This window comes from Dermochelys coriacea, chromosome 9 (genome assembly GCF_009764565.3).
Source record: "Dermochelys coriacea isolate rDerCor1 chromosome 9, rDerCor1.pri.v4, whole genome shotgun sequence".
Taxonomy (NCBI): domain Eukaryota; kingdom Metazoa; phylum Chordata; order Testudines; family Dermochelyidae; genus Dermochelys; species Dermochelys coriacea.
In genome coordinates, this window is record NC_050076.1 from 57490502 (window position 1) to 57503576 (window position 13075).

Genomic DNA, 13075 nt, shown 5'->3' on the forward strand with positions numbered 1-13075 from the left:
AACGCTTCCTCAGCTCTCGTTCCCTAATGCCCCTACTCTACTTGCGCTACATTGATGACATCTTCATCATCTGGACCCATGGAAAAGAAGCTCTTGAGGAATTCCACCATGATTTCAACAATTTCCATCCCACCATCAACCTCAGCCTGGACCAGTCCACACAAGAGATCCACTTCCTGGACACTACGGTGCTAATAAGCGATGGTCACATAAACACCACCCTATATCGGAAACCTACTGACCGCTATTCCTACCTACATGCCTCTAGCTTTCATCCAGATCATACCACTCGATCCATTGTCTACAGCCAAGCGCTACGATATAACCGCATTTGCTCCAACCCCTCAGACAGAGACAAACACCTACAAGATCTCTATCATGCATTCCTACAACTACAGTACCCACCTGCTGAAGTGAAGAAACAGATTGACAGAGCCAGAAGAGTACCCAGAAGTCACCTACTACAGGACAGGCCCAACAAAGAAAACAACAGAACGCCACTAGCCATCACCTTCAGCCCCCAACTAAAACCCCTCCAACGCATCATCAAGGATCTACAACCTATCCTGAAGGATGAGCCATCGCTCTCTCAGATCTTGGGAGACAGACCAGTCCTTGCTTACAGACAGCCCCCCAATCTGAAGCAAATACTCACCAGCAACCACACACCACACAACAGAACCACTAACCCAGGAACCTATCCTTGCAACAAAGCCCGTTGCCAACTCTGTCCACATATCTATTCAGGGGATACCATCATAGGGCCTAATCACATCAGCCACACTATCAGAGGCTCGTTCACCTGCGCATCTACCAATGTGATATATGCCATCATGTGCCAGCAATGCCCCTCTGCCATGTACATTGGCCAAACTGGACAGTCTCTACGTAAAAGAATGAATGGACACAAATCAGACGTCAAGAATTATAACATTCAAAAACCAGTTGGAGAACACTTCAATCTCTCTGGTCACTCGATCACAGACCTAAGAGTGGCTATACTTCAACAAAAAAGCTTCAAAAACAGACTCCAACGAGAGACTGCTGAATTGGAATTAATTTGCAAACTGGATACAATTAACTTAGGCTTGAATAGAGACTGGGAATGGATGAGTCATTACACAAAGTAAAACTATTTCCCCATGGTATTTCTCCCTCCCACCCCACCCCCCACTGTTCCTCTGATATTCTTGTTAACTGCTGGAATTAGCCTACCTGCTTGTCACCATGAAAGGTTTTCCTCCTTTCCCCCCCCTGCTGTTGGTGATGGCTTATCTTAAGTGATCACTCTCCTTACAGTGTGTATGATAAACCCATTGTTTCATGTTCTCTGTGTGTGTGTGTGTGTGTGTATATAAATCTCTCCTCTGTTTTTTCCACCAAATGCATCCGATGAAGTGAGCTGTAGCTCACGAAAGCTTATGCTCTAATAAATTTGTTAGTCTCTAAGGTGCCACAAGTACTCCTTTTCTTATTGTAGCTCAAAGATATCATGGAATAGGGATTATAAAGAGAGCAGAGAGAGTGAAAAGTATTTTGGAAAAGTGAAATAGCCCCATGGACTAGTGTGGGAGTGAGAAGTAAGTAGGAAGTAGGACAGCGCACCTATCTGGAGAGCTGGGGTGGATCTGCCGGATGAGTGGGGAGAGGGCACAGATATAGAACTACAGGTTAGGATGTCATCCAGGAATTGCATGGAGATTTTGTGAGAGTTAAATATGGGCAAAGAAGCTGAGGAGGAGCCTTGAGGCTAGAACATGTGACCCTTACTCCCTTTGATGTGGGTGGCGATCACACTGAGTGAGAGCTCACCAGTGAGAGTGGGGGGTGGGGGTGGGGGGTGCATAGTTTAACCCTTTATAAGCATTGGTTTCAGTGCGATTCATAGAAAGTGGGGGCAGGAAAACAATCAGATGCCTCACCCTGGTGCCTCCACAACATGTTTGCACCTTCCTCCTTTCCCCTTTGAAAGATGGCACCTCTGTCCCTCTGGTTTCCATCCTGTCTGGTTAATACCTTGCTCTTATTACCTGTGCTCTGAAGGGCACACTTAGCAGCTTGCTGTTCCCAGGTTAGTTCCCTAGCAACTGCAGTTCTTTATGGGAAGCCTTCATCAATCATTTAGACCCCAGGTAGAACAATCAAGTGAAAGTCTTTTAGTTTTCTTTCACTCTTCCATTTGAAGAGCACATTGTTACAGGCAACATTAGTTTCCCGAGCAGTCTGGGTGAAGACAGACCACATCTTTCTACTCTGGAGCAATGGAAGGAATGTAGGTGTTCATTTGCAGTAGCAATTTTATGTAGCAGACCACAGGTGTACTTTGGCCTGGTGGAAGTTTAAGGTTTTCAGTAGGACGAATTGGCCCAGTGCCTGCTGGCTAAAATAGATGAACACATGAACTCATGGAGCAGGTCCTCAAGCAATCCATTTTGAAGCACTTGAAGGAGAGGAAGGTGATCAGGAATAATCAACATGGATTCATCAAGGGCAAGTGATGCCTGATCAACCTGATTGCCTTCTAGGATGAGATAATTGGCCCTGTGGATATGGGGAAAGCGGTGGATGTGATATATTTGTCTTTAGCAAAACTTTTGCTACGGACTCCCACAGTATTCTTGCCAGCAAGTTAAAGTAGTATGGATTGGAATATCAAGCGGAGTACCCTAGGGATCTGTCCTGGGGCTGCTTTTGTTCAACATCTTCATTAATGATCTGGATGATGGAATGGATTGCATCCTCAGCAAGTTTGCGGATGACACTAAGCTGGGGGGAGAGGTAGATATGCTGGAGGGTAGGGATAGGGTCCAGAGTGATCTAAACAAATTGGAGGATTGGTTTAAAAGAAATCTGATGAGGTTGAACAAGGACAAGTGCAGAGTCCTGCACTTAGGACGGAAGAATCTCAGGCACTGCTACAGTCTGGGGACTGACTGGCTAAGCGTCAGTTCTGCAGAAAAGGACCTGGGGATTACAGTGGATGAGAAGCTGGAGATGAGTCAGCAGTGTGCCCTTGTTGCCAAGAAGTGTAATGGCATGTTGGGCTGCATTGTAGGAGCATTGCCAGCAGATCGAGCGAAGTTATTATTCCCCTCTGTTGGGCACTTGTGAGGCCACATCTGGAGTCCAGTTTTGCATCCAGTTTTGAGCCCCCCACTACAGAAAGTATGGGACAAATTGGAGAGAGTCCAGTGGAGGGCAACAAAAATTATTAGGGGGTTGGGGCACATGACTTATGAGGAGAGGCTGAGGGAACTGGGGTTATTTAGTCTGCAGAAGAGAAGAGTGAGGGGGAATTTGATAGCAGCCTTCAACTATCTGAAGGGTGGGGGGGATTCCAAAGAGGATGGAGCTTGGCTGTTCCCATTGGTGGCAGATGACAGAACAAGGAGCAATGGTCTCAAGTTGCAGTGGTGGAGGTTGGATATTAGGAAACACTATTTCACTAGGAGGGTGGTGAAGCTCTAGAATGGGTTACCTAGGAAAGTAGTGGAATCTCCATCCTTAGAGATTTTAAGGCCCGGCTTGACAAAGCCCTGGCTGGGATGATTTAGTTGGTGTTGGTCCTGCTTTGAGCAGGGGGGTTGGACTAAATGGCCTCCTGAGGTCTCTTCCAACCCTAATCTTCTATGATTCTAACACCTGGATAAGTAATAGTAGGCACTGCCAACCTGTAGACATCAGGCTTGATTTACAAAGGAGTCTAAGGTAGTTAGGTGTGCAGATCCATGGGAATTGGCCACCTAACTCCCTGTGAATATCTTCTTTGAAAATTCCAGCCTACAGTCTGATCCTGGAAACGCTCAACATGCACAACCCCTGTTGGGTGTCAGATACACATTCGAGAGCAGGGCTTGAAATTACACTTGCCTTGGTTAATGTGTGAAGTCATTGGGAGTCCTGGGCATTGAGTGCTTCTCAGATCAGACCAATAGTGTGCTGTGTGATTTCACTGCTAGAGACCAGGCATGAGGTGAGGCACAAGGTCAAGAATATGGGCACCACAGGATGTGCTGCCAGCTGCCCATCTTCCGTGTGCAGGGGACATGGCCACCCAAACTGAATAGCTTGTGGTCTAAATACGGGGCACTTTGGAATGATCTCAGTGATTATTGGAGCCCAAGGGTGATGGCGAGTGGGTGAAGGACAGATACACTGTTGGCATTAGCCAGTGGGTTTGCAGTATGATGTCACCTTTGTGCTGGTTTGCCATGGGCCAGGCTGTTGCTGGAGCTCAAGAAGTGGGGAGCAGGGTGCAAGGAGGTGCCCTGATCAGGGAGTTAGCTGCAGTGTGTCTGGAACACAGACCTGTTGCTTGTGGGGTGCTGGCTGACTGAACTGGAGCAAGGTGACTGTGCAGAAGTGTCCCTCTTCCCGCCTCTGCAACAACCTGGGGCAGCTGCTAGATCTGCTCTGGCTAGGAACGACTCCCTGCAATTCCCCTGGGACTCAGTCACGGCACCTGTGCTCCCCCTTCAATGCTCCTGGAGGTGCCATGGGCACAATCCAGCCTTCTCTGCATTGCCCATTCCGCCCTGTCTTTATAGGGCTGTCGTCATCGCTTTCCTTTGTGGCTCTTTTTGAATCGTGTGCACCTTCCTTCTCCTCACTATCCTTTTGCTCTGTGAGCTGATGAGCCAACCCTGTCTAAAACAATGAAGCCAGCTGAACCCCTCTGATTCGCTTGGCACACGAGCTGCCCGTGTCTCCTACTTTGTGCTGGCGGCTTCTTCTGGGAGGTCATTTGAAAGTCACCTAAACTTGAAGGGTAACTGATCTTGTGGTCGTTTTGTGCATGCTCGCTGCTGACGTGTCTCTCCGAACTCATGTGATTCTTAATATCTAATAGACATTGGGGGGGGGGTGATGGAAAAAGAAATGATGCATTTTCTGATTTCCATGAAAAAGTCCTTTTTGGGTGGGGAGGGGAAGGTAGATTCCTTTTTTTCCTGCAGTTCAACACAATGTGTTAATCTCACGGGGTCCTGCTAGTGGTGGCAGTAGGAGAGCTCAGCTGTGGAGTCCCATGACGATCCATCCTCTCCCCTGCCCAATTCAGCCTCTCTAGGTAGTCCCTAGGGGAGAGTGAGAGACAACGTGGACTAAACTGCCAGCAGGGCATCCCCTCTGCATCAGACACTGACAGCACTATTGCCAAGGGGTCTGCCTGAGCTCAGCAGGTGGCTGAAGCCGAAGCGTGGGCTAACTGAGGAGGGCGCACTTTTAAAATACTCCCTCCCCCCCAATCACTAAGTCAGTCTGTGGCCAGGGTATCCACCTGGATTCCTCTTTGCTTCTGGATACCCCAACAGCCCCAGCGGCAAAATCCAGCCTACCCTAGCTGCAGCTGGCAGGGAGACTTCTGCCTCCTCCTCCTCCAGCCAGATGCAGAGCTGGTCTTGGTGATCCATGCAGTCACATCCTCTGAGCCTGGTGACCGGGATCCTCCATGCCTAGGTGTGCAACCGCTGGCCTCAGAATAACTGCAGCCAGTTGGGAACACAGCCAAGTGTGTACTCAGTGATGCAGGCTTTGTTCCAGGACTCCACCACACTCTCTGCAATGGTTTGCCACTAAATAGCAAGTCAAACTCCTCTTGAGAGCCCTCCATGCCCCTGGTCACAGTGGCTTGGGGGACTGCCTCACCCTGTGTAATGATGACCTTCCATGACAGCCTCACTCTGTCCAGCCAATAGCCTTGCCAGTCTCCAGAGGGAAATCCCACCTGCACACACAGCAGGTCTTTCTCAGGGTCAGGCCAGGAATCTTCATGTGGCTACGAAGCTCACTTCCCGGAGAGATCAGGATGGCCATGGATCACGCTGACTTTGGAGCTATCTGTAACACGTATTTCAACCAGCATTCCCACAGCATCATTAGAAAAAGGCCACCCCTGCTATTGGGGGCGGGGCGGGGGAGAGTGATTTCTTGATCTTTGTGCTGGCTCAGGAGGCGCTCGGGTACCACGGTGATGCACACCATGGAAATGTCTGGTAGGCAGGAGGGAGTAGTTCCCTGATGTTAGTGGGACAGCGTGTATGAGTAAAGCAGCAGGATCTGGCACAGACTGTGTTAGTGCCAGCTCAGTCAGTGTGCATGCAGGGTGAAGATAGGAAGGTGAACGGCTGACTTGGATTTCGGTGCCTTCCTGCAGTTTACAATGGGGGAAGTCCCAGGAAGGAAATTGTCAATAGTCCTTTGGTCCCCTCGCTTGCTGTTTGGAAGCTGGAAGGGGCCCCTATGGCTGCTGGGGCTGGGACACCCTGGTAGCTGCATCAAAGCAATGTGCAGGAGTGATCATAGCACTGGTGACACACACAATGGGTAGGGCAGGTTACTGGGCTGTGGGAAGCCAGAACCGGGCAGGAAGGCTGAGAAGGTGATGAGTCATGGCCACTGCATGGTGTGCAGGTCAGACTGGCTGGTTTACATCGAGGATGGTATGTGATTTACTGTCCCTGGAAGACAGCTGACTCAGCAGAGCTGGCTCCATGGCTGCCCTGGTAATGGATGCATTCCCCCACTCTGCCTTTTCTATCTGTTAATGATGTTTAACAGCTTGGGGGTCAAATCCAGGTCTGGAGTGAACGGCTCCTCCCCAGGCTGAGAGCAGGGAGCAGTATTCATAGATACTAAGGTCAGAAGGGACCGTTATGATCATCTAGTCTGACCTCCTGCACAACACAGGCCACAGAATCTCACCCACCCACTCCTGCGAAAAACCTCTCACCTATGTCTGAGCTATTGAAGTCCTCCAATTGTGGTTTAAAGACTTCAAGGAGCAGAGAATCCTCCAGCATGTGACCCGTGCCCCATGCTACAGAGGAAGGCAAAAAGCCTCCAGGGCCTCTTCCAATCTGCCCTGGAGGAAAATTCTCATTGCTGCCTCGGAGGTTCCAGCAGGAAAGGGCAGGGCGGCCTCAAAGCTCAGTCTGTAGTGGCTGATGGCAAAGGGTTAAAGATGGTCTCCTATCTTTTCACTGTAGGGTGACTCTGAGGAGCCCAGATCACATCAGTGTCCTTTAGACTTCTCCATGCTGCTGGGACCATAGTGCTCCACCCACCCACCCAGGAGCGACGGGGTGGTTTTCTTGCTCCATTGGCTGGCAGGGGCATGTGGGAGGGAGTGCTCTGCAGAAGCATGCCCAGCACCAGTGGCAGCAGCTGATGTTTGCATTGCTCTGAAGCCCCAGCTCTGGCCAGCTCACAAGCAGCTGTTATGGACTCTGGAGGCAGTTCTAGTCAGCCAGGTGGCTGCTGTGATCTGAAGGCCTTTGTGCAGTACAAGATGAATAAAGGGTTCTGGGCGTATTTGGAGGGCCCAGGCTACAGGGGCTCTTTGTGGCATTTCTGGGCTGCATGTTGGAAATTCACAGCGGGAGGCAATATTTGCATTTCCATGAATCTGCAGCCCAGCATATGCCAGCACTTTCCCCGGTCCAACTGGCAGGGTGTGGACATCCTGCACGGGAGTTGCATCAGACTGCTTACGGAGGTCTGGCTCTAGCCAGTCCCCACCCTCTCTCCTCAGCCACAGCTTCAGGGAAAGATCCCATACCTGCTGGAGCTGCAGATACCACCATCTAAGCTTTTGCTAAGTGAAGCCATTACCTATTAATAAACCTTGTCCTGAGCAGGACTCCTGGTTGAAATGATGCCCCATTGCTTGATTATATATGATTACCTCATTATTTCCCTACTATCAAAATAAATCCCAGCTCTTCCCACCCCGAGTCCTATTGCACTTGGAACAAACTAGCCAGCCAAGAACATCCAGGCTTTTTCTCCTTGTGACTCAGCAGCCTATATTGCCTCCATTCTGAGTGCCTACCTTGGCAAAGAGGTAAGCGTGTAATGTAGTCTAGTTGGATGAAGACTGGGATGTCTATTTGCCTGCCTTTCCCCTACATCTCACTCCTTGCTAGTAGAGACCATCTGTAGGGGGAAAGGTGGTCCAGTTTCCATGCTTGTCCAGTACCTGTCCCCTCTGCAGAGAGTGCCAACAAGGGATTTGGTGGCAGTTTTGTCATGTGGACACTGAGAACTGGATTGAGACCATCAACTCCTTTAACCACACCCAGACATCAGATGGCAGCAGCAGCCTTCCAGTGCTTGTGTAAGCCAGTGATCTAGAGATGAGCAAGATCCATCTCCATGACCTGCTGTGTTGTTCATTTCCAGTTCTTTATGGCAGGTGTCTGCAGGAAGGTTTGATTGCTAATGAGGGTGGCCAAATGCTGATGGCTCATTCTACACCATGTTTGTATCTATCTGTTTCTTTCTAGCCATCGTTAACCCAAAGCAGCCCAAAGAGATGCCCAAAAGCTTCAGCTTTGACTATTCCTATTGGTCTCACACCACGGTAAGTGGAAACCTGCTGTTCCAGGTAGATTTCCCTGCCCTGAGGCCCTCTTGCAATGGGAAGTTTGTTAAAAAGCTGGGGTTAGATGGGATGGAGTGATCCAAAGGTTTTGATACAAGGACTAGACGAGCTGCCAGCTGTGGAAGAGGGAGGCAGTCTGCTTAACCATTATGCTTTTGGGTTCACCTCCTTATGAGATGACTCAGCTGATCTGGTCCCAAATCAGCCACTGGGTGGCACACCTGAGCTGTTCACCCTTTTCATGCATTCCCCCTGCCAGCCACTGTGAAAGAACCCAAGCCATGGGTTTGCAAACAGGTCCAAGGGCGGGGACACAAGCCCTTTCATTATGGCTAGATGGGAGCAGGTTCCCAGAACTATGGGTAGCAGCAGCGTCCTAATACTGTTTTCTGTTGTGACCCAGTCACATGATGGAAAAGGTCGAGAATTGCTGATCTAAGTAAAAAACAAAAACAAAAAAAGATCTATGGTAATCCCATGACAATGTAGCCCAGCCAAACAGCTAGGGCCAAGGGAATGCAGTGAAAAGTCCTGTGCCATGAATACATTCACTAAATAATTGTTCTTCAGCTGTGTTTGTGGCCTTTGTGCACCTGCTTTCCACAATCGTTTTAGCCAAGGAGTTCACTGGCAGGGGTATTCACTAGTGGCTGGAAACTCATTTTTTATTGGCTGTCTAGGAGCATTGCTTCCAGGAAATTGGCATCTATCCATTCCATTCCATTCCTCCACTCAGAGAGCAGAAACACGGGGACCAATCACAGCGTGAAGTAGGAATATAGGTGACCCATCCCAGTTGAATTTTCATTACTTGCAACAAAAATGCTCCCAAACTACAGGTTGAAAGTAATTCATGTGAAGTGTTTCAGTAATTCCACATAACAGACCAACCTGAGACATAGTAACAGTCTGCTTCCAGACGATTCACACACAACTAGTCGTGAAATCTGACTAGCTGTTGTGAATTATTTGCCCAACTGTGTTCCTGGCTCCTCTTTGTGTCCCCTGTGCTCAGTGGGCACTAAAGAGCCTAAAATGTGTTCATTCCTTCCAGCCTTGTCGCTGTCATGGGTTGTACTGGAGATAGAAACCAGATAGCATTTCTGAGAAAGCTTTTTACCAGGACACATCAGCTGGAGCCAAGTCCCTTATTTAACAAACTATTTCAATTTCAATCATCTAACTCAGAAAAGGCTCGAGGCACCCAAGGCATAGGTACCAGTGCAATCCAACCCGACACAGCTAGGCTGCAGCAAGCCAACAGCTTCCCTCAGCAGTGCAATTTCCATCTCCCCCACCCTAAACTCCCAAATACAAATCTTACCCCTTCCCAAATGCCTGCCTGTCACTCACTGCCAGACTGACGCCTCCCCCAGTCACTCTAGGGATGAGCTCAAGGCCAACACTCCTGTCTGCCTTTTGTATCCTGCAACTCCTCTAGAACCACAGCATCCACTTTGTGGCTCAGCCCTCTCACCATGTCACTATCTATGTTCCCCCCTTCCAGGGGAGGTTTAGCACCTCAATTGTCCTACCCCTTACCCGGTGGTGAGGGTCAGGACCCAGGCCCACTGCTCCGGGTCCCAGCCTAGGGACCCTCTGAACTTCAGTCACTTACTGCATTCCTTTGCCATCGCTGCATTTCCTTGGGCCACTTCCCCCTGGCCACAGACCTTCCTAGCCTCAGCAGCCTGTCCGGAGCGCCTTCTCTTCTCCCTGGGTTCCTACCTGTACTGCTCTGTCCAGGATACTATTGGGTTACAGCCTATTCCAGGCACAGTCCTCCCTCCTCAAGTTTTTTATAGGGGCCTGCTGGGCCCTGATTGGTTGCTCCTCCCAGTCCTTTTCCCATTGGCTGTTTTTCTCACAGCCTCCCTAGGGCTCTATTACTGGCCAGTGTGGGGTGGATGCCCCATAACACTGCCCAAAAGGATGGGGCTTTGCACTGTACCCAGGCTCTTTGAGAGCCAGAGAGGTCTGAATGGGAAAGTCTAGGGGTTCTTGTGGACAATGCCCTGCTGGCAGCTCCCTCTCTGAGGTAGCCCAGAGCTGGGCAGCTTTTCAGATCCTCAGACAGGTGTGTAACAATTTTAGGGAGGTGGAGTCTTGTCCAGCAATTCCCCAAGAGCGTCAGCACAGCCCTTGTCCCCATTCACATTATCTGTACCTTAATCAGGAAGCCAAGAGCTCTCAGTGTCAGCACTGGAGTGCCAGCAAGGGACTGATGCTGAGAGGTTTTCCTTGGTGGCCCTACACCCTGGAAGTTAAAGGATCCCCTCCCCAGTCGGTGAAACATTGCCAGGGATTCCCCAGTGTGTGTCTGGTCTTGATACATGAATGACTCAGCAACAAATAGTATGAGAAAATAATGTAGGCTCTGATTCTCCTCTGACTTGCACTAGGGTGGGACAGGAGTAACTTCAGGGTGAATTTACCCGGGTAAAACTAGTGCAAATGACAGAAGAATGAGGCCCAGATGTTTCCCATTTTTCTTGTTTTCTTTCCTTCTACTTTCTCTTTCACACCTTCCCTCTCTTCTGACCTCTGTCTCTGGTTTCTCCTCCCCGCAGCCCGAAGACATCAATTATGCATCTCAGAAGCAGGTGTACCAGGACATCGGGGAGGAAATGTTGCAGCATGCCTTTGAGGGCTATAATGTCTGTATCTTTGCCTATGGGCAGACAGGTGCTGGCAAATCCTACACCATGATGGGGAGGCAGGAGAAGGATCAGCAAGGCATCATCCCGCAGGTAACAGAGGGAATCATCACGTGGGGGAGAGCACGCTGCTGGCTGTGAACAAAGAGTACCCATAGCTGGGGCGGGGCAGGGCAGGAAGGAGAAGGAAGTTGCTGGGGAGTGGAGGGCAGGGCGGATGAATGGTTCTCATGGGGTGAGAGGCTGTCGCCCCTTGCATGTGGGGCACTGATAGCTGCTGAGTGCCAGTAAGGAGACAAGGAGCAGTTACTTGCCGGGAGAGAGCAGGATGATGGCAGCAAGGACTGAGGAGTGAACATGGCTGTGGCACCAGCAAGCACAGGAGCTACCAACTAGATGGGAAACTGACACAGAACTGACTGCCTGGAACTTGACAAAGGGCAGGGCTGGGAGGAAGAATGGCTCCTGTTCTCCTGGATTCTCTCCCCCTCAGGGCAGCTGGAAAGTTACAGATGGGAGGGGATGTGAAGTGACGAGCCCGGGATGGGAATCAATGCAGAGGGCATGAGCTGCTTGGAGGCCACCAAGCATCTGGGGAGTCACCTTTAGGGCTCCTGGAAAGGGTCAGGGCAGAGCAAGGGAGATCTCAGACCTGCCATGAACGGGAAGGGGGCAGTAAAAGCATCAGTCCACAGAACCTAGAGGTGAGGCAGGCGCAGGTTCTAAGCGGAGATGCCTGAGTGGCTGGGAAACTTTTGGGCTGAATGACTGAGTCATACAGTAACTCCTCACTTACAGTTGTCCTGGTTAACATTGTTTTGTTGTTACGTTGCTGATCAGTTAGAGAATATGCTTGTTTTAAGTTGTGCAATGCTCCCTTATAAAGTCGTTTGCAGCCACCTGCTTTGTCCACTGCTTGCAGGAAGAGCAGCCTGTTGGAGCTAGCTGGTGGGAGCTTGGAACCAGGGTGTACCGGCAGCTCCACATTAGTTCCCCATTCCCCTAAGTTCCCTGTGCGGTAGCTGCCCAGCAGGCTATCAATTGCTGGGAGTTCAGCTGTCCTCCCTGCACTACCATGTGCTGCTCCTGCCTGCCCTCTGCCTTGGAGCTGCTCCCCGGTGCCTCCTGCTTGCTGTGCAGGGTGGGAGTAGAGGGGGTCTAATGTCGGTGTCCCTCTCCCCCATGCTCCTGCACCCTGCTTACCCCATTTCCATAGAGCGGGGGGGGGGGGGAACGACATGACAGGGCTCAGAACAAAGGGGCGTTTCCTGGCTGCAGCTTCTGTCTCAACTTGCTGATCTACTTAAAAAGGCAGTGTACTTAGAGTAGGGTCAGCATACTTAAAGGGGCAATGCGCATCTCTATCTCTCTCACACATGGTGTGTGTCTCTGTCTCTGTCTGCCATGCTGTCTCCCCTCCCTCCATTCGTGCTGCCTTGTAGAGTATGAGGCTACATTAACAACAATGGGTTATCCCTTAAGTGCTCGGCTGATTGCTAGTTCATCATTTAGCAGAAAGGCATTCCCTGGGAAGTATCCCACCCTCTAACTTCACCACCTCAACCAAGCTTCACAATCATCATCACTGTGTATCTGGTGAAAAAAATTTCCCTGGAACCTAACCCCCCCATTTACATTAATTCTTATGGGGAAATTGGATTCTCTTAACATCGTTTTGCTTAAAGTCACATTTTTCAGGAACATAACTACAATCTTAATCAAGGAGTTACTGTACTGTGTCCTTATATACATCTGTCCAGCCTGCGAGAGCCAGTGGCTGTGAGCAAGTGCAGGCTTTGGCCGGACTGATGCCTTCTGTGACTCCACACAAGGCAGGGGAGTTCTATCACACATTAACCTGGCCACGAAGGTCTGATTCGTCCCTGAGCTGAAGCAGTTTAAATGCACAGTCCTGGCAGTGCCTTTGACTGTGCCACTTACTCTACATGTCGCTCAGAGTCACTCAGAATAGTTGTGAGTGAGCACAGAGAACAGGCTCCCCTTCTGCCTGCCTGCCTGCCTTTCTGCTGCTCCC

General features: G+C 50.1%; 1 protein-coding gene across 25 annotated transcripts in view; it reads left to right on the plus strand.

Annotated features, from left to right (window-relative positions):
• The window catches only part of KIF1A (kinesin family member 1A), a 216928-nt gene that overhangs the window by 69604 nt on the left and 134249 nt on the right, over positions 1–13075 (plus strand). For all 25 annotated transcript variants that reach the window (XM_038415722.2, XM_038415725.2, XM_043491635.1 and 22 more), the window contains 2 exons: positions 8286–8362; positions 10954–11133. In XM_038415722.2, coding sequence (XP_038271650.1) covers positions 8286–8362; positions 10954–11133 — 257 coding nt within the window. The remainder of the gene's footprint in view (positions 1–8285; positions 8363–10953; positions 11134–13075) is intronic.